We start from the raw sequence: 20696 nt of genomic DNA, 5'->3' as shown, positions 1-20696 counted from the left end.
AATTTTCCAGACATCTAGAACTCAGAATATTTAAGGATTGATAAATAAATCCAGAGTTTCACTCCGAGATAAAGATTTCATTTTAACAAATTCTGAGGCAAGTTCTTCACTATGCTTATAGATTTATTTGGATGCAATTAGCTGGATACCCAACTGCAAGTGACTTAAAGTATAAGTACATTTATTTTTAAAATAAATTACAAAGAGTCTCGAGAGTAGCAGTTCCAGGATTCAGTGATGTCATCAAGAACTCAGGCTATTTAAATCCTACTACTCTACGATTTTTGGTTCATTGACGTTTTGCTTTTATGTTTGTCAATAAATTTCATGATAATGATGGTAGTGATGGTGGTAAAGGACATACAGTTTCTATTTCTAATTTTTTCTGGGAAGACTTAGATGAACAGATTGGATGTTAGGACATAACTCTTTAATGTTCTACTGATATTTTGGAAATCACCTGACTGAAATCCTGACATCATGGAAAGGGAATGGGCTTCCATATTTGCAATTCCTCCTTCTGTTTTTGCCCCTTCTTTCCTTACTGTCCTTTTCATGGCCTGTAGAGATTGGACTGCATATCTGGCTATTATAGTCGTTGTTAATGACTCTTAATACTCTAGTATAGAATGAGTAACTGTTAGATGTTTTAAATGAGTTTAAATTCACATTGTCATCTAACTTCACTCATATTTTGGTTTTTTATTAAATTAATTTGGTTGTAAAAAAGGTGCTATTTCTAATTTAGTTTTGTTAAAGAGTTTTTTCTTTTATTTTTTACCTTGATATATGACCTTTCATTTTCTTTTTAGTTTGTACCTATATACTTTTTAAAACTAGACTTAATTTTCAGAGCAGTTTTAGGTTTATAGAAAAATTGAACAGAGGTACAGATAGTTCCCATATTCTCCCCTTCCCTTTTCCCCTATTATTAACATCTCATTAGTGTGGCACATTTGTTACAGTTGAGGAGCCTATATTGATACATTATTTTTAACTAGAACCCATAGTTTACCCTAGGGTACACTCTTTCTGTTGTACAGTTCTATGGGTTTTGACAAATGCATAATGTCATATATCCATGATTACAGTATCATGTAGAATAGTTTCACTGCCCTGAAAATCCCCTGTGAATTACCTATTCATTAGTCCCTTGCAACCACTGATCTTTTCACTGTCTTTATAGTTTTGCCTTTTCTAAAATGGAAAAGTTGTTTATTGGGTTTTTAGCTATTATTAGAATGTCATGTGGAGAAATAAAGAAAATTTTACTTCTTCCTTTGTAATCTGGATCCCTTTTATTTCTTTTCCTTGTGTTATTGCACTGGCTAGGACTTCCATTATAATATTGAATAGAAATCGAGCTGACATCTTGCTTTATTCCTGATCCTAGGGGGAATGTATTCAATCTTTTCACCCTTAAATATGTTAGCTATAGATTTTTTGTAGATGCCCTTTTTCATTTGAGCTCGTCCCTTTCTATTCCTAGTTTTTATTATCAGGAATAGATGTTTTTATCAGATGTTTTTTCCATATCTCTAGAGATGATCGTATAGTTTTCTTTTTTAGTTTAGTATGGTGAATTACATTGCTTGATTTAAAAAAAAAAATTAACTAACTTACTTTTTGGCTGCGTTGGGTCTTTGTTGCTGCACTCAGGTTTTCTCTAGTTGCAGCAAGCAGGGGCTACTCTTCGTTGTGGTGTGCAGGCTTCTCATTGTGGTGGCTTCTCTTGTTATGGAGCATGGGCTCTAGGTGTGTGAGCTTCAGTAGTTGTGGTGCGCGGGCTCAGTAGTTGTGGCTCGCGGGCTGTAGAGCACAGGCTCAGTAGTTGTGGCGCACGGGCTTAGTTGCTCCGTGGCATGTGGGATCTTCCCAGACCAGGGATCGAACCCATGTCACCTGCATTGGCAGGCAGATGCGTAACCACTACGCCACCAGGGAAGTCCCAGTTGTATCAATTTTTGACTCATATGCTTTGAATATCTGCTTTTTGATCCATAAACATTTAAGTTTATTATGTCCTCTTGGTGAATTAACCGCTTTATTATTATGAAATTGCCTTCTTTATCTCTGATATCATATGCCTGTATCTAAAAAAAAATCACTGGCAAGAGGAATGGGATTGACATTACTGATTTAGTTAATAGCCTTGTAAAAGAAGGTAGATTACCTAAACAAAATCAGCATCTTGTTAGAATAGAGGAGGGAATTGAAGGAAGGGGGAGGGATGTTGTATAATCATCTAATGATTATTACATATGCTAATCTTGCCTACTTAAAAATATTTTATATGCTAATGAAATGAAAAAATAAAATTTAGATATAATTCTTTATTCCCCACTCTCAAATTTTAAGTTAAACACTCAATTATTATATTTAATATTATCACCATTTAATGATTGAGAAAACTCTGAGTGACTCAACTCTTATTTTGTTTTGAAACAGAATTGAAATCTGCCTCTAAATCTCAGCATTTGTGGGTTTATCTTTGTTTGTTGTTATCCTTTCTTAGTTTGTTTTGACTCTAAGTCTAAGAAGATAACATTGTGGGGGGAAAATATCCATGCTTTTCTTAAGTTTTATTATGTTCAAAGAGGAGAAGCAGAACATAACATAGTACATTATTTCATCATGTCACATTGGATAGAACATGACAGAACATGTATTTACAAAAGTACACTCTTCTTTAGAGCCGGATGACTGCTATCAATTTGGAAACAAACCATCTGCTTATTGTTTAAATTTCTGGATAACTTAAACCAACCCACATCTATAAACAGAAGTAACATTCTTTGTAACCTTAAAACCATTGCTAACGTCCATTGTCTCCATATGTAATGCATATTTCCTGTGTAGTGAATGAAAACAGATTATGACATTTGTGTTGTCTAAAAAGATCAAGTTGATTTCATTAACATGAAAGGTTAATGAGTTATACATTCAGCATCTGAAATTGTTATAATATAGTTTGGGACATATTTGTTCACACCTTGGTAAAGCACATACCCCCAAAGTATCAATAAATAAGTGCTTACTTGACACAGTCCAAATAACTACTTATTCATTAATTCTTGCATTCATTCAACAGTTAAGTGTTTCTGAGGTGTTAGGTGCTAGGGGTATAATGATGAGTGAAATATAGCCTATAGTCCAGTGAGGATTTTAGATGAATAGGTAATTACTCGAATAAGTATTATACTCTAATAACTGTTATAAGTAAAATGCTATAATAAATATTACTTATAACAAGTATTATAGGTTGTTGAGAGAAAAGAAAGATTCACGGATGACTCAAGTTTCTGCTTGGGCAAATAGTGGATGGAAAACACAGGTACAAGAACATTCATCTGCAAGTGAAGGTGAGATTGGTGATTTTTGTTTGTCAGTTGCTCAGTTTTATATATAGTACTTATTTTCTGTAATTATCGAGTTAAGTGCATAATAAGGCAGTGGTTCCTAAATGGTGATAATGTAGAATTTTGTATGGAATGTGGAGTTTTCATAACAATTTACTCTTCTTGGATCCCTAAGTCTTCCTCTGAGTGTGACATACAGACTGTATCTTTCCTAGATTATTCATCTCTTGCATTTATTCTCGGCTTTAGTGTTATTGCTAATTTTCTTCTGCTTTGGTCAACCTCTACCTATGCCCCCAGTTTATATGAATTTAAGATGAAATCTGTATCTAAAGCATGTATGTATTCTTCCTATAAAATTTGTCATTAGAGTAGTACCCAGGTTTTTCCTAATGGCTGGTGATGATTAAGTTACCAATTAGTTGGAAACTGCTCTGGGGAGAGGGACAGGTGTGCGTTTTTTTTTTTAAACAGCTTTATATTTAATGATTATCACCTGTTTTTTTTTTTTTTTTTTTTTTTTTTTTTTTTTTTTTTGTGGTATGTGGGCCTCTCACTGTTGTGGCCTCTCCCGCTGCGGAGCACAGGCTCCGGACGCACAGGCCCAGCGGCCATGGCTCACGGGCCCAGCCGCTCCGCGGCATGTGGGATCCTCCCAGACCGGGGCACGAACCCGTCTCCCCTGCATCGGCAGGCGGACCCCCAACCACTGCGCCACCAGGGAAGCCCTATCACCTGTTTTAAGTGTACAGTTTGATGAGTTTTGACAGATGTTTATAGTTGTGTGACTACGACCATAATCAAACAGAATTTCTTCCCTAAAGAAGTCTCACTTTTTCCTTTGCAGTCAGTTCCCTCCCCCCACATCTCTTGGGTCCCAAGCAGTCACTGATATGCTCTCTGTCACTGTAATTTTGGCTTTTCTACAATTCATACAGTTGGACATATGTTTTCATTTCTCTTTGGTAGATACCTAGGGATAGAATTGCTGGGTCTTATGATAAGTTTATGTTTAACTTCATAGAAAACTGACCAGCTGTTTTCCAAAGCGACTGTACCATTTTGTGTTCCCACCAGCAATGTATGAGAGTTCTAGTAGCTCCATATTCCCACTATCACTTGCTGTTGTTATTCTTTCTAGTATTTTTAGCCATTCTTGTGCATGTATAATAGTATCTAATTGTGGTTTTAATTTGCATTTCCGTAAAAGTTAATGATGTTGAACATCTTTTTGTTGACTTTTTGCCCGTTCATGTATATGTATGTTGTGTGTTTATGAGAGTATATGTACATACACAATATACACACACATGTGCATGCATACATATTACAGATGAATATACTATATGTGTGTACATATCTTTTTTCTTTGGATGAAGGGTCTGTTGACATATTTTGTTCATTTTAATTTGTTTGGTTATATGTCTTATTTTTGAGTTGTAAGAATTATTTATATATTCTGAATGCAAGTGCTTTTGTCAGATATATTTTTGCAGATAGTTTCTGTGAGTTTGTGGTTTGCTTTTTCATTTTCTCAGTTGAGTCAAGAGCAAAAGGCCTTTAATTTTTATTAAAGACACATTTTTATCATTGTATAGTTATCTGATGCTGTGTAGCAAACTACTCAAAGTTTAGTGGCTAAAAATAACAATAGTATTTACTTTGCATGAATCTGCAGTTTGGTAAGGGCTTGCCTGGAATAGCCTATGACTGTTCTGCTTGACATTGGCTGGTACATCTTGAAAGCTAAAGACTGGAATCATGTGAAGACTCTCTCACATGAATGGCACCTTGGCTCGGAGTAGTTGAATAGCTGTGTGTTGGAATAGCTGGGGCATCTCTCTCTCTTTTTACATAGTTTTTCTAGCATGGTGAAAAACTATGTAAAAATTACCTTTTAAAGGTAGTTGGACTTCTTACTTGGTAGCTCAGGGCTCCAAAGGCACATGTCCAGACAAAGTGAGAGCACCAGGCAGATGGCATTTTGCCCATTATGATTTAGCCTTAAAAATCAGCATCATTTCTGCCTCATTATGTTTAAGTTACAGTTACCAAGGTAGTTTCAAAGGTCCCAGGTTCAAGGGCAGGGAATATATGACATATGGAGGAGAGTCAGTGTCACATTTTAAGAAGTACATGTGGGATAGGATATAAATTAGTGTGGCCGTCTTTGGATAGTAACTGTCATAATGAATACTTCAATGTTTTATTCTTTTTTTCCCCCTGTGTATCATATATTTGCCTAAATCAAATTATAAAGTGTTTCTTTCCATCGTTTTTTTGCATAAGTTTTATGGTTTGAGCACCAGCATTTAAGTCTGTGTTCCATTTTAAGTTAGTTTTTGTGTATGGAGTGAGGTGTAGGTTGAAGTTCATATATTTTGGTTGAGAAATTCAATTGTTAAAGCTCCATTGGTTGAAAAGACTAGTCTTTTCCCATGTACCTTGATACTTCTGTAGAAAATCAATTGAACATACAGTGTGGATCTGTTTCTAGGATTATTTCTCTTCAGCCTCTGGAAACTTCTTTAGCATTTTCTTAAAGCATTTCTGCTGGTGACAGATTCTTAGTCTCTTTTGCATGAGAATGTCTTTATCTTGCCTTCATTCCTGAAGGATATTTTTGCTGGATATAGAATTCTGGGTTTATAGTTCAAAACCTTAAAAGATATTTTCTCCTCTTGCTTCCATGGTTTCTGATGGTTTCTGATGGCAAATCCATACTCATTTTAATAGTTGTTCCACTATATAACATATACATATATATATATATATATATATATATATATATATATATGTATGTATGTATTTTTTGGTTACTTTCAAGATCCTTTCTTTATATTTGGATTTCAGCATTTTTGTTTATGATATGTCTAGGTATGGTTTTCTTTGTGCATATCTTACTTGAGGTTCACTGAGCTTAAATCTGTAAATGTTTGTCTCACCAAATTTCGGAAGTTTTTAGCTATTCTTCATATATTTTCTCTATATCAATATATAGAGAAACATATATCAATCTGTTTTTCCTCTCTTTCTAGGTTTCTGATAATACAAATGCTAGATCTTTTGCTATTCTCCTTCAAGTCTGTGGGGTTCTGCTCAGTTTCTGTTTTCAATCTTTTTTCCTCTCTCTTCTGTAGACTGGATAATCTTTATTTATTTATCATCAAGTTCACTGATTCTTTTCTCTTTTCTCTTCATTCTGCTGTTGAGCCCCTGTCTACTGAATTTTTTATTTCTCTTACTGGATTTTTCAGTTCCAGAAGTTCCACTTTTTAAAGTTTCTGTTTCTCTGCTGAGAACTTCTCTTTCCATCCATTGCAAGTGTGTTTAACCTTACCTCATGTAATTATAATAGCTCCTTTACAGGCTCTGTCTGGTAATTTCAACATCTGATTGTCTTTTCTTTGAGCTGTGGTAACGATTTTTTGTCCTTTTCAGGTTGAGTAATTTTGGATTGGTCCTTGACATTTTGATGTAAATCCTATTTTTTTTTTTTTTCCTTTTTTGCGGTACGCTGGCCTCTCACTGTTGTGGCCTCTCCTGTTGCAGAGCACAGGCTCCAGACGCACAGGCTCAGCCGCCATGGCTCACGGGCCCAGCCGCTCCACGACATGTGGGATCTTCCTGGACCGGGGCACGAACCCGTGTCCCCTGCATCGGCAGGCAGACTCTCAACCACTGCGCCACTAGGGAAGCCCGGTCCTTGACATTTTGAATGTCAGGTTGTGAGACTCTGGATCCTGTTAAACTCTTCTGGAGAGTGTTGATCTTTTAAACATTTATTATTATTTATTTATTTATCATTGTTTTTTTCTTTAGTAGTAAGCAGTCCCCTGTTAGATTCAGACTGCAAGTTCTGTCTCGTCTTCAGTGGGCAGTAGCTCCAATGTCAGTTGCCTTTCCTATGTTGCTTTGTGTCTGTCCTGACTGTGTGCCACTCATGGGCCATGCTGGGACTTGGGTGGTAGTTTTAATTGTAGTTTTGCCCTGAAAGCCTTCGCTTTGCTACTTGGGTCTGTTCCATGCGTATGCTGGTGAGGGGTGAGCTCTGTATTTGTGCTAGTTCAAACACAGATTTAGTTAAGAGATTTCCTTTTCCAGCTCTTCCTTTCAGGGATTGCCTCTTTATTCTCTGCTTCATTGGGCCTCCTCTTTCTGGTCCTCTGTCCAGAAAGACAGGATTTCTCTCAGAGTTGTAGCTGCCTGCTCTGCTATTCCAGCTGCACACACTCTTCAGGGTCTGCTGTTGGGACAAAGTGGATAGAGAAAAGAGTGAAAAAAATAATGGGCATTCTTCCTTTCTTCTTTGGACTACAGAGGTCCCCTTTTCCATATGCTTTTGCCCAGAAAAACAGAATTTATTTTCCAATTTTAACTACCTACACTGGTGCTGCTTCATCTTATAATTAGGGCCTGTCCTTGGGAAAGAGTCAAGAGAAAAAAAAAGACAGAACCTCTCCCCCGAACCAGGGATTAATTCCCTACACATTCTCTGGTTCACTTGGGGCCCTCTTCCCTGTTTTCTGACTAGAAAGAGTTTCTCTCAGAGGTTTTGCTCCCTGTGCTGTAGCTGCTGCAGTGCATGGGCCCTGAAGTTATGAATTGTAATTAATGAGCTGGAACGGGTGGCCTGTAGGCAGCTGCCTGGAGGAAAGAGAGTGAGAATGGTTTGTGGACCTCACAAAGGTCTTGGTTGCTATGCTAATGCATTTGTGTATTTTGAAAGTATATGACTAGATTTGTAACATGCAGTGCTTCTTTAGTGAGAAGCAGATAGCTAATGCCCAGTTTTTCTATTTTTTACTTTGTATTTTTATCATCATAGAGAGGGAAGCAGCTGGTGCTGAAAAACCTCATTATTTAAATCTCTTTTCTTCTATGGCCAGGATAAACAGCTGGGGAATGACTATTGCATATGATTTCTGAAGACTTTTGCTAAATTAATCTTCTTGAAATAATGTAAATTTTCTTTTTTTCTGGTTGTCTTGTCAAGAATTTTAGCATAAATAAATAGCCATATGGCATAATGTGCTAATTGTGGTTGACTGTTTTATATAGTACCTTTTTCATTGCCATCTGATGTAATTTTTAATTGCAATCTGATGACCACTTTTTAAGGTAGAATTGGAATTCTGCATTTCCTTTGAGATATTAATAGTAATAAAATTATCATTTATTGAGCGCTTACACTTTTCCTTGAGTTCCATACCATTGTTATCCTTATTCTGTTAATGAGCTCAAAGAAGTAAGTTGCTTGTTTGGATCACACATCTTACAAATGGCAAAGCTAGAATTTGAACTAAACAGTCTGTCTCTAAAACCTGCATTCTTAATCTTTATGCTATATTGTTATATTTTTTGCAAGGCGCTGGGAATACATAAAAATTAGTATTCCTGAAACATGTTTTCATCTCAGGAAGTCCTAAACTAGACCTTGGATTCAGTATTTTACATTTATCTAGCTCTTTACAGAGCTTTTCATATACGTTAACACCTGCATTGACCACCACAGGAAAACAGGTTGATATTAGCTGTCACCTTTTTACAGAGGAGGTCAGAGCTTAGAGAGTTTAAATGACCTGCCTAAGGTTGCCCAGATAGTAAATAGTGGAAATAAGATAACTAGAATTTTAGTTGCTTGACTAATAGGAAATAAACATATGCTAAATACAACTTTTGTATTTATATCTGTAAACTGCATGTTAAATTAACCCAATGAAGTCTTTTTTTAATATGATGCTTTAAAGTTTTTATAATCATACTGCTTTTCAAGGTAAAGTCTATTAAATATATATTTCTTGTTAATTTTACTTATTTTGTGTTGATTTAATGCATTAAAAAGCATTAAACTGTAATAACATGAGTCTCTATTGACTTTCGATTATCTTCACGTTGGGAGGTACTCAGTGTAGTATTGCTTGTATTATAACATTTTATTTTGTTCCAAAATTCTGTTTTAAATCTGTTTTATCTTTTAGTGCACAAAAATTGTTACTTTTCTTTTTATTGTTACCAAAAAGTATATGTGCATGATGGAACATTAGAAAATAAAGAAATCCACTCAGAGATTAGTTCTGTTATCAATTCATTGTATATCCTTCTGGCTCTTTTTTGATTTTCACACACAAACACAAGGATCCAGTCCAGAACTTTGCATTTCTTACACCTAGATTTCATGTCTCCTAAGTCACTTTTATCTAACACTCTACTTAAAAGCAGTCTCTCTTGATAACCTGTTTTTAACTGAGGACCTACATGTGGTTTTTTCCCTGCCAGTGACAGGTGTTTAATGAATGCTTTTAGTATTAATCATTTTAGTTGTTATCAAAACTCAAGGAGAGGGAAATTTCAATGAAGAATTTGCTGGTGGTAAATTTACAAATGCTGAGAATTAGCCCTGTATCTCATTGTTTTGGATACTTGTTAGTCGTTGTTTGGGTAACAAGTAAATTAAAAGCAATCTCTTTAGTAGAGGTCAAAAGAATGTTGTTCACTCCAGTGCTTTCCTATAGAATCAAAGGAACCTGAGCTGAACTGACAGAGTGCTGTTAGAATGAGATGTCCTTAAACATGTTGCTGGGAAGAGCTCATGAAATAAATCAATTTAGTTGGAAACAAAAGATTGAATTTGGTATTCTCTTCCTACTGGAGAAAGTGCAGAAGAAGAATTAGATCTTCAAACTGCCTCAGGTTTTTGAGACACAAAAGAGTAAGTAGTTTGATGTGGTTTAGAGGAGAAGTTGTGTATTTCATCCCAAGTGCTTGTTGCCTCTGCCATTCCCCTTTTGGTCCTCAAATATATACAGTAACTAACCTGACCTAGCTGAGGACTCTTAATCACATTACTAGATTAAATAAGGTTTAAAAAGAAACAGGAAGATGGAAGATGTAATTTAATGTACCTATCATTAAGAATAGAAAAAAATGCGGTTTATCAGTGGTGAGAAATTCTTTTCCTTTAATAAAGATTTCTGTAAATAATTCTTTCAACATCTAGTTGTATATGCTTTAGTAAAATTCTGTCATAGCAAAGTCATTCATTTACTGCTTGTTTTTGTTTGCATGTATGAATAACCTTTCTTCCTCCCCATTACTGGCCTATTTTAACTCTCTGTGAATTATGCATTGGAATCATATTCATGTTGTGCTGCAATCACAAATTCAGCAGTGTTTGTCCTAAAAGTTTTTTTAATTTTCTAACAGCATGTAGATATCAAACACCAACCCCACGCCCCTCCTTCTTCTAATCCTGTTTCCTAATTCAGAGAGGGAAAGGGAGAGGGAAGGAAAGCATTTACCTATATCTGGACCATCTCCCATGTAAGTAGCTAACAGATTGCTCTGTGCTCTTAACCGTCTTCTGCAGGAATGCCCTTCAGTCAGGATCCATTATTCTTATTGTGTCTGTAACTTCTTCCATCTTACTGACTACTTCTACTAAGCCATTAAAAACTTGTCTAAGTCTTTTATCCTCAAAATATCCTGTTGTCAATTTTCTCTCAACTCTGCTCTTTCTGGCAACAGCTCAGTCTCATTCCTCACTTTTATTGTGAAACATTTTGCAAGAGTTGACTCTTAACACACTGACTTTATACCCTCTTATTCAGTCCTCAACTATGTTCTTACATACACCACTCTATTAAAATTGTAAAGTATTTGACCTCTTTGAAAAACTGGATACTAGGGATTCCTTTAAAAGTTAAAAAAAAAGTTTTGATCAAGGATTTACAAGTAGTTTAAACCGTCAAATAGTATGCTGCAAACTAGTAGAAAAAGAGTAGTATTCTTATTTACTTGTTCCACTGCCTGAGTCCCACAACCCAGAGGCAGCTACTTGTAACTTTTTCCTTACTTCTTCTGTTATTTGCTTCCTTATAACTAAATTAATATGTTTACACTGCTATTTATGTTACACTGATAACACTGATTTTGTACACATACATCAGTTTCCTTACAGTTTCCTCTAGTTTCTTATCCCTCCTTCACTCTGCATTTCTTTAGATGTGCATTCACTTTTTACATTTAAATTCTCTCTTTCTTTGTTGTTCATATACTAATTCTTAAAAATTTGTTTAGTAGAGCATGCTTTGAATTATATTTTCGATTAATAAAGGTTGGAAATGCATTCCTCTTATACCAGATGGAAAAATAAAAGACATATTGAACAGAGGAACTTGCATCTTCTCTTTTATCAATCAGACTCTCATGTAATCTTTTTCTTTCAGCCTCATGTGCCATCTTACTTGTCTTTGAACATACCAAACATGATCCTACCTACTGGTCTTTGTACTTACTGCCCATTCTGACTGGAATACTCCTGTTATGGACTGAATATTTGTGTTCCCCCAAATTCATGTCAAAACCCTCTCCCCCCAGTGTTATGGTATTAGGAGGTGGGGCCTTTGGGAGGTAATTAGGATTAGATGAGGAGCCCTTATGAATGGGATTAGTTCCCTTGTAAGAGTGCAGAGAGAGCTTGCTTCTCTTTGTTCTCTGCCATGTCAGGATACAAACAAGATAGTCATGTAAAATCATCTATAGTAACCAGGAAGCAGGTCCTCATCAGACACCGAATCATGAATGGAAAACAATGTGTTTTCTTCTAAGAGTTTTATAGTTTTAACTCTTACATTTAGTCTTTGATCTCTTTTGAGTTAATTTTTGTGTATGGTATAAGGTAAGGGTTCAGCTTCATACTTTTTCAGGTATTTTCCCAGCATCATTTGTTAAGAAGACTGTCCTTTCTCCACAGAATGGTTTCGGTACCTTTATAGAATATCATTAGACCATATACAAGGGTTTATTTCAGGCTCTCTCCTATTTCATTGGCCTATATGTCTGTCTTTATGACATATCTTTATGATTACTGTAGCTTTAAAGTAAGTTTTGAAATCAGAAGGTGTGAGTCCTCCAACTTTGTACCTCTTCTTCAAAATTATTTTGGCTATTTGGGGTCTTTTGGGTTCCATATGAATTTTAGGGTGGATTTTTGTATTTCTGTAAAGAAGTCATTGGGATTTTGGTAGGAATAGCATTGACTCTATAGATCATTTTGGATAGTATTGACATCTTAACAATATTACATCCTCCACTTCATGAACACAGGATGTCTTTCCATTTATTTATATGTTTTTAGATCTCTTTCAGCAGTGTTTTATAGTTTTCAATGAACAAGCCTTTTGCTTCTTTGGTTAAATTTATTCCTGTCTTTTATTTTAAATTTTTTTTTTTTTGGTGCAATTATAAACAAAATTCTTAGGTTCCTTTTAGGATTGTTCATTGTTAGTGTATAGAAAGCATTAAGTCTTTTCAGGTGTTATTTAATATATGACATCACTGAATTACTTCATCTTCTGTCAGTATTTCAGTACCAGTCAAGTCATCTGAAATCAGATGGAGACTAAAAATCAGAATAAATGATAATTTCTGAATTGAATTCAAGTACTAAATTTTTATTTAATCTTTGTTAACCAAACTAAGTTTTAAACTTATTTAAGTGTGCTAATTTGAAACTATAGGCATTGAGTGATAATAGCAGATCTAAATAACTTTTGAAATATTTTAGTTTGGGCTCTTTATAGCATTAAAATGTTCTGAAAATGATATTTCTGGAGTATAATGTAGAGCTTATTGTGCCTTATTGATGCTTCTCTAGAAGTTCCTAAAAATGTAATAGTGTTGAATGTTTTGCATTTTGGGGTTGGGATGTACAGTTGAATACAGATTATAGATGATATATTTTTGCTTTTTTTACATTCACAGGCCACAGAAACACTATTTAGAATGGGTGTAGCAAGAGGAACCATCACAACGTTGAGAAATGGAGAAGTAAGATGAGAATTTTGATACAATTATTAATTCTTAATTCATAGTATACTTTTTTAACAAACTGAGAATACCTGATGTACAAAGTATTGAGTAAATCTCATCTACAAATCTATTTCAGTTAAGTCATGTTAGAACCAGATCTTGGGTTGAATATAAATTTCTGAGCCTTTTAATCTTTGGTTACCAATTGTTTTCACTCTTAAAAGAAAATGACATTTAATAATAACTTCTGCAAATATATATATATATTTATTGAACATAATCCCATACTTCTTTCTTTCTTCCTATTTTATGTTCTACAGATGTGATACTTCTTTCCTAGCATAAAATAATCTGAAATGTTGATATTTATCACAGAAGGAAGGGCGAAGGGAGGGAGAGAAATGGAATTTAGTCTGTTCTGTTCTTTCTTATAGTTGAGGCTCAATGATGATACAGTCTAAGTTTAGACTTTTCTAAATACTCCTGCCAATTCTTAAAAAAAAAAATCTACTACCTGAAATAAATTTTCATTACCAGATTATTACTGGCCTAATTACCACTCTGTCTGCTTTTTCTTTATTCACTCCCTTACTAAGATATCCTTAGGTTGAGGTTGAATATAATGTCATATTGCCATGTTCCCTTTTCTATCCTACTAGCAAATATTTATGTAGAAAATACAGTGCTTTTTATTCTGGAATCAAGTTCTGTGTTATTTAATGTAATATATATATAATTCAATACCCTAAACACTTGAAACTGTATTATTGTGTGATTATAAAATTTATCAGTCGATATATCTGCTTGTTAGGTGAAAATGCACAGTCATTGTGAAATTATATGTCTTTAAATGTTTAATTGTACATATATTGGCAAATTTCTTTGGTATTAATTTGTAATATATATTTTGTCTATGAAAAATACTTAATTCATCTCTTTGTATTCTCAACAAACTACGGTATGTGGTGCCATTTTGAGAGAAGAAAACATTCCCATTAATAAAGTCAGACATATTTATTTGCCTAAAATGTGTCAAAATGAATTTTAGATTTTAGTTATTACTATGAAATTTTTCATGGAGGTGGTCAGTGAACTTTTGAACTTTATCTTCTTTTATAAAAAGTTTGGGGAAATAAATGTATGCAAGACAGTTTTGCAAGTAATCTTCTGAGCATATCAACACATTGCATATGTACATATTTTACTTAATGGAGAGGAAGTAGTTAAAGCAGCTGGCTTTGGATCCATTTCTCCCCCAATTACTGGGGATTGCAACAGGTAACTAACCTGTTTAACAGGTAATGTAGGACAAAGTTTATAAGCACTCTCTTGTACATTTTTTCCTTGTGTTTTACGATCTCTGAAAATGGAATATGTCTTCTAATCAGTGGCACCTCATAGTCACCATTTACTATTTTTCACGTTTTAACACCTCTAAAATTAAGTCTATGATATTTGAGAGTGGATAAAATATGATGATATTTTGTAGATTAAAAAAAATACAGGGCTTCCCTGGTGGCGCAGTGGTTGAGAGTCCGCCTGCCGATGCAGGGGACACGGGTTCGTGCCCCGGTCTGGGAGGATCCCACATGCCGTGGAGCGGCTAGGCCCGTGAGCCATGGCCGCTGAGCCTGCGCGTCCGGAGCCTGTGCTCGCAACGGGAGAGGCCACAACAGTGAGAGGCTCGCGTACCGAAAAACAAAACAAAACAAAAAAATACAGAGTGATACATAGGGAAGTATTCAGTAAATGGTAGCTAAGATAGACCACAAATTAGTTTTAGTTATTTGACTTTTAGGAAATAGAGAATTAAGACAAAACAAAACAAAGAAATTATTGAATATGTGTAAATGCAAGTGGCATAGATTTTTTGGAGATGGTAGGCTAAGTGCTATGGGAATAGATGATGTAATATGGTTCCCACCTTTAGAGGAGCTAACTCTCTGGTGGAGGAAACAGTGGCATCAATACGTGGGAGAAAAACCTGAAAGAGAGTTAAGGTTGAGCCTGGAAGTAAGTAACTAGAGTCCAGCTTACACTTGGAACGTGCTAAATTTTAGTGTCTGGCCAATAATAAAGAATTACTTTAGAAGTAGGAGATAAACAAAAAGGTTAACAATTTAATGGACTACTTAAAACAGAAGCTGAAATCACCATATTTGTAATATTAGAAAACTTGTGACATCCTAAGGGAGGAGAATGGTAAGGAGTTTACTTGTCCTAGGGTATTTGAAAAATTGTTTTAGCTCATTACTGCGAAAATATCCGTTAAGCAGGGATTAATAAGTAACCCCATGACAGTGATATTAGGTAGGAGGAATAAAGACTGGTATATCCAAATCACAAAGATAGCAGTCTTTGAGTAAATTTGTGGTCTGGATGCTTGATGATGCTGAAACTTTGCTTGTCTGTTGTCTTCCCTTCTTTGTGTTCCTGCTTTAAGCCTATATTTTGTCTACCTATTGGACACTTCTGCTTGCATATATTAAGAAATGTTGAGATCAGAAAACATGGTTCCTTTCTCTGAAAGGAAGAACGTAGTTTTTGAAGGAGTTTGAAATTTATAAGTTATAATGAATCATTGGAGGATTTAAGCAAAGGAGTGATAACTATCTTTTAAAATCTTCATCATAACTCTGCAAGGGAGAAATTATTATGTCCATTTTATAAATAAACTGAGTCTCAGAGAAGTTAAACAGTTTGCCTGTGATCAAACAGGTAGGAGATGAAAGACTTGGGATATGAACCCCAGTCTGACTCCAAAGCCCATTCATTCCACTACACAATATAATCTCCCTCAATGTAATTCACTTACTTAGACTAGAGTTTTCTAATCATTCAATTGTCCTATAGTTGGACAGTTGAAAAATAGCAACAGCATAGTAGCTAAGACCTCTGAGATTATGTAATCAGTCATGTTTTTTAATGCATTCTGATTATCACTGATATCTTTTCATATGTGTAGAGGTATATGGCTTAAAATGCATAGAAAAAAATATTGACCCTTCACAATTCTGTTTTGTCACTGAATGCCTAACCATGTTGATGTATTCTTTGTACAGTCCTATATATAGGGTAGCTGGATTTTTAAATTTTGATTAAATTACATAAGCTAAAATGCAGATAATTTTGGGGGGGCAGAATTTTTTAAAATTTAAATTAAAATTTTTTTATTTTTTAACTTTTTATTTTACGTTGGAGTATAGTTGATTAACGATGTGTTAGTTTCAGGTGTACAGCAAAGTGATTCAGTTATACATATACATGTATCTGTTCTTTTTCAAATTCTTTTCCCATTTAGGTTGTTAATGTAATATTGGGCAGAGTTAATGTGTTTCCTTATTTGGGAAGGCTAACTTGTAAGATTATCACTATCAAAAATAGTTATTGAATGTGCTTGGCTCAAAAATTGTACTTTTAAAATATTTTCAAGAAAGGTATAATCCTGTTTTCAGTCTTCCAGGTACTTATGTATAGGGTGAAACAAGTTGTTTGTTAAAAAAGATAAAGTTGCTCTCTTAAATTTATGTATTGGAAAAATTATGTACTGTTATTTTATATAACTTGAAACCTGAGTAATCCAGAAATTAGTGTTTTTTCGTTAGAGTCTTCTTAATTCAGAGTTTTAAAAGAGAACAAAGTTAAGCAGTTCTTTACCATAGGCAGGAGATTTCAAACTCTAGGTCTTAACTAAAGCCTTTACCTTCTGTGTATCAGCTGCCACTGTATATCCACTGAATCACTGAGAGTATGTAATGAAGAAGCTAAATGATTTCTTGTAGCCAGTGAGTTGATTCATCTATTATAGCTTTATTAATTTTAAAGAATTCTGTGAATTTTCTAAAGTACAAGCATATCTATCTTCATTTTTTTCAGAATGTTTAATGTTTCGTATCTGTGTCTTTATGTTGGAGAGATTCATGAATAGAAGAAAAAATAATCTTTGCCTGTTTGTTCAGTCACCACAAGTATTTATTGAGCACCTTCTATGTTCCTGACATTGTTTTAGGTGCCTGTGATCTATCAGTAAACAAAACAGACCAATATCCTTGTCTTTGGGGAGCTTATATTCTAGTCCACTGATAGCTTATATTCTAATTATGGAAGAAAATAAAAATGTACAAAGCAACTAGGAAGTAATTACAATTACAAAGCTTCAAAAGAAGGTATAAACAAGTATATGATTTAAAAGTATAAGCAATTTAGATAATGAAGGACGAAACAATAATTAGAATAGGGTAAGTTAGTTCAGAAGATTTCTTAGAAGGCACATCTTAAACTGAGCCTTGGAGAAATTTATGAGCATCATTGAAGAAGAGGTCAAAGGGCATTGCCAATTAGGAGAAACAATATAAAAAGGGACATAGTTGAGAGCTGGGAGAGATGTCTTGATGTAGAATCAAAAAGGAAGGGGGAGGAGGTTGTGGTGTTGAAAGGGAGTAACATTTGTTGAGTGCCTTTTCCAGGCACTTTATAATTATTCAGCTCGTTTATACCTCAAAACAACTTTCCAGTTTAGATCCTTTTATCACCATTTTTTCCAAAGGAGATAGTATTTTTTTTTAAAATCACATTTCCCTGAGAATTTGCTATATGAATGCTGTGATGCTGTTTAATCTAGTGGTATAATCAAGAATGAATACCATTTCTTCTTCCCAAGTGGAGAAGGCAGCCTTGTGTGATGTAAAGAGCACTAGTCTGCCTGCCAGTAGACCTGGTTCTCTTCCTGGCATTAATAGCTAGCTATGTGATCTTGGACAATTTACTTAGCATCTCACGATTTCAAATTCATACTTTGGAAAATGAGTTGATTAAATGATCTTTAAGGTCCTATTCAGCTTTTAAAAAAAATTTATTTATTTATTTATTTAATTAATTTAGTTATTTTTGGCCGTGTTGGGTCTTCGTTTCGGTGTGTGGGCTTTCTCTATTTGCAGCAAGCGGGGGCCACTCCTCATCGCAGTGCGCGGGCCTCTCACTGTCGCGGCCTCTCTTGTTGCGGAGCACAAGTTCCAGACGCGCAGGCTCAGTAGTTGTGGCTCACGGGCCTAGTTGCTCCGTGGCATGTGGGATCTTCCCAGACCAGGGGTCGAACCCATGTCCCTTGCATTGGCAGGCAGATTCTCAACCACTGCGCCACCAAGGAAGCCCTATTCAGCTTTAACATTTCCTGCTTCTAGGCAGCTTTGTATAGCCTTTCTTTTTTGTGGTTCTCAGCCTTGATTGTGCGTGAGAATTGCCCATGGAGCTCTGTAAACTATAGGTGCATGGGCTCCATCCCCAAAGACTTTGTCCATTAGGTCTAGCCTAGGGCTCCAGTATCTGTATTCATTAAAACATCTACTGATTTTAATGCTTACCCACTATTGTAAATTACTGTTTTAGAGAAAGTATTTTTCAATCTTACATCTTCTGTGAACTCAGGGAATGTACAATTTGAGTTAGACAAAACAGATAAAGAAATAACAAAAAAATCTGAGGTGTATTTAAAGATTTTTATATATAAAGTAGAACACGGTAGCATGGTTTGTTGATGTTTTGGAAAGATGGATGTGGGATTAGACACAGTATTTACTTTTGTTTTATGTTACTGCATGGTATTAGGTATTCTGTATGTTTTATTAGAATGGAAACCTTTTTTTGCCTTTCTGGAGCATGCTTTTTAAATAAGTCATAAAGAATATTTCATTTTTGTGATTGCTGCAGTGAGGCCCTTGGTTTAAGATAAGTATAATCATAAATATCTTTGTAGATTTATATATATATATATATAAAAATAGTAGGGCTATATTATCCCCAAATCATGAAGTTCATAATACAATGATATAATTTTAACAACTTTTTTCATGAATTAAGGAATACTTGAAGTCTATGAAATTTACATATATAATATTTACTCTTAGTCACAAAGTTAATTGGCTATTAAGATATTAGATATATCTCTAACACTGTTGAAATTATGTTAAAAATTACATTCAGGGCTTCCCTGGTGGCGCAGTGGTTGAGAGTCCGCCTGCCGATGCAGGGGATATGGGTTCGTGCCCCGGTCCGGGAAGATCCCACATGCCATGGAGCGGCTGGGCCCGTGAGCCATGGCCACTGAGCCTGCGGGTCCGGAGCCTGTGCTCTGCAACGGGAGAGGCCACAGCAGTGAGAGGCCCGCGTACCGCAAAAAAAAATAAAATAAAAAATTCAGTTTAATATGATACTTAAACCAAGTATTTTCTTTTTTTTTGAACGTAAACTCTTTATATAAGGAAACCTAGAAGTAAACTTTTATTTATATTTTTAAAATTGTATCTGTTTTTTCCTCAATTAAATTTTTTACACTATTTCTCTTTTAATACCACCTGAGGAAATATATGTCTTTAATAAACAAAGTATTAGTATTTCTTATAGTGAAGTCTCTGAGGCCTAGTACCTAGTACTATGCCAGTAACTAGTGGCTTGTAAAATCTAATCAAATGAGCAAATACTTATTAAGAGCATCTTAAAGGCAGATGTGACACGTGGCACTGTTATCAGATCTAGAGTCCCTTCCCCGCTTCCTTCCCTAAATATTAATTGAGTGCCAGGCACTATGCTAAGTGCTGGGTTTTAACTGTAAATAAGACTAATTTGGTTTAAGCTCTCAGGAGTGGCTGAGTCTATGAACCTGCCACTTAGGACCTTGCCGTACAGCATTGGCTTCTTTAATTAGGAATAAAAGCATCCACTTCATACATTACTCTGTGAGAAATAAATTTATAAAGCAGCTAGCATAATAACACAAAATAAGCCTGTTAGGATTTAGCCTGTATTAAATGATAGCTATTTGTTATTTAATTAAATATGATGAAGTATTTTCTATATTGGAGTGAGTATATGGGCATCTCTGGATTGTGGTTATTTATAACAGAGTGTGAACTAACAGTTGGTAATGAAAGACAAAATATTTTGGGTCCATAGCTATGCTAATAGCAATGTTACTGGTACTTTTAAATGATCATATGGGACTCAAGATATTTGGGTCAGCATATATTACCAGTGCCCTCTGCTGTCTAGTGCCAGTAGCTCAGTAATACACAGTATGTTTAGTTAGAGACTTTAAGTGCACTACTCAAATTCTGTTGATCATGATTTTGTTTCTATACGTAGAATAAATATAGCAAGGGGAAGTGTAATGGTAGAAAAACTGACATATACAAATAGACATAAGAATTCTATTAAAAAAACAGAGTAAAGTCATTATGTAGTGAAAATTTAGATAATTCCAAGATAATTCCAAGTCTTAGCTGGGCAAAAGTGCCATTGAGAATGACTAGACACTGACCTCCCAGAAATGCAGACCAAGGCTCAGTTGATCCTGTCAAGGAAAATTGGATTATCTCTTCTGTGATAAGACCTCTGATTTATGTATTGTATTTTATCAGGAAGAAAATATTAAGATACTTTACACATGTCTATTGCCATTGAAATATACTCTTTGTTAACTTGACTAGTTTCCTCTCATATCCCCATATCACTAAGGGAAAAAAAAAAAAA

The 20696-nt window shown here is 34.9% G+C and overlaps 1 protein-coding gene across 3 annotated transcripts in view; it reads left to right on the top strand.

Annotated features, from left to right (window-relative positions):
- Positions 1–20696, top strand: part of TMEM135 (transmembrane protein 135) — a gene marked incomplete at both ends in the record, with an annotated part of 235009 nt that overhangs the window by 84040 nt on the left and 130273 nt on the right. For 2 of the 3 annotated variants that reach the window (XM_079707601.1, XM_079707602.1), the window contains one exon: positions 13125–13190. The exons of the other annotated variant lie outside the window; for it this stretch is intronic. In XM_079707601.1, coding sequence (XP_079563727.1) covers positions 13125–13190 — 66 coding nt within the window. The remainder of the gene's footprint in view (positions 1–13124; positions 13191–20696) is intronic. 3 annotated transcript variants of the gene reach the window in all.

Source organism: Hyperoodon ampullatus (assembly GCF_949752795.1).
Source record: "Hyperoodon ampullatus genome assembly, chromosome: 7".
Classification (NCBI taxonomy): Eukaryota; Metazoa; Chordata; class Mammalia; order Artiodactyla; family Ziphiidae; genus Hyperoodon; species Hyperoodon ampullatus.
Note: the sequence above shows the minus strand (reverse complement) of the source record. Positions and strands in the feature narration are given on the sequence as shown.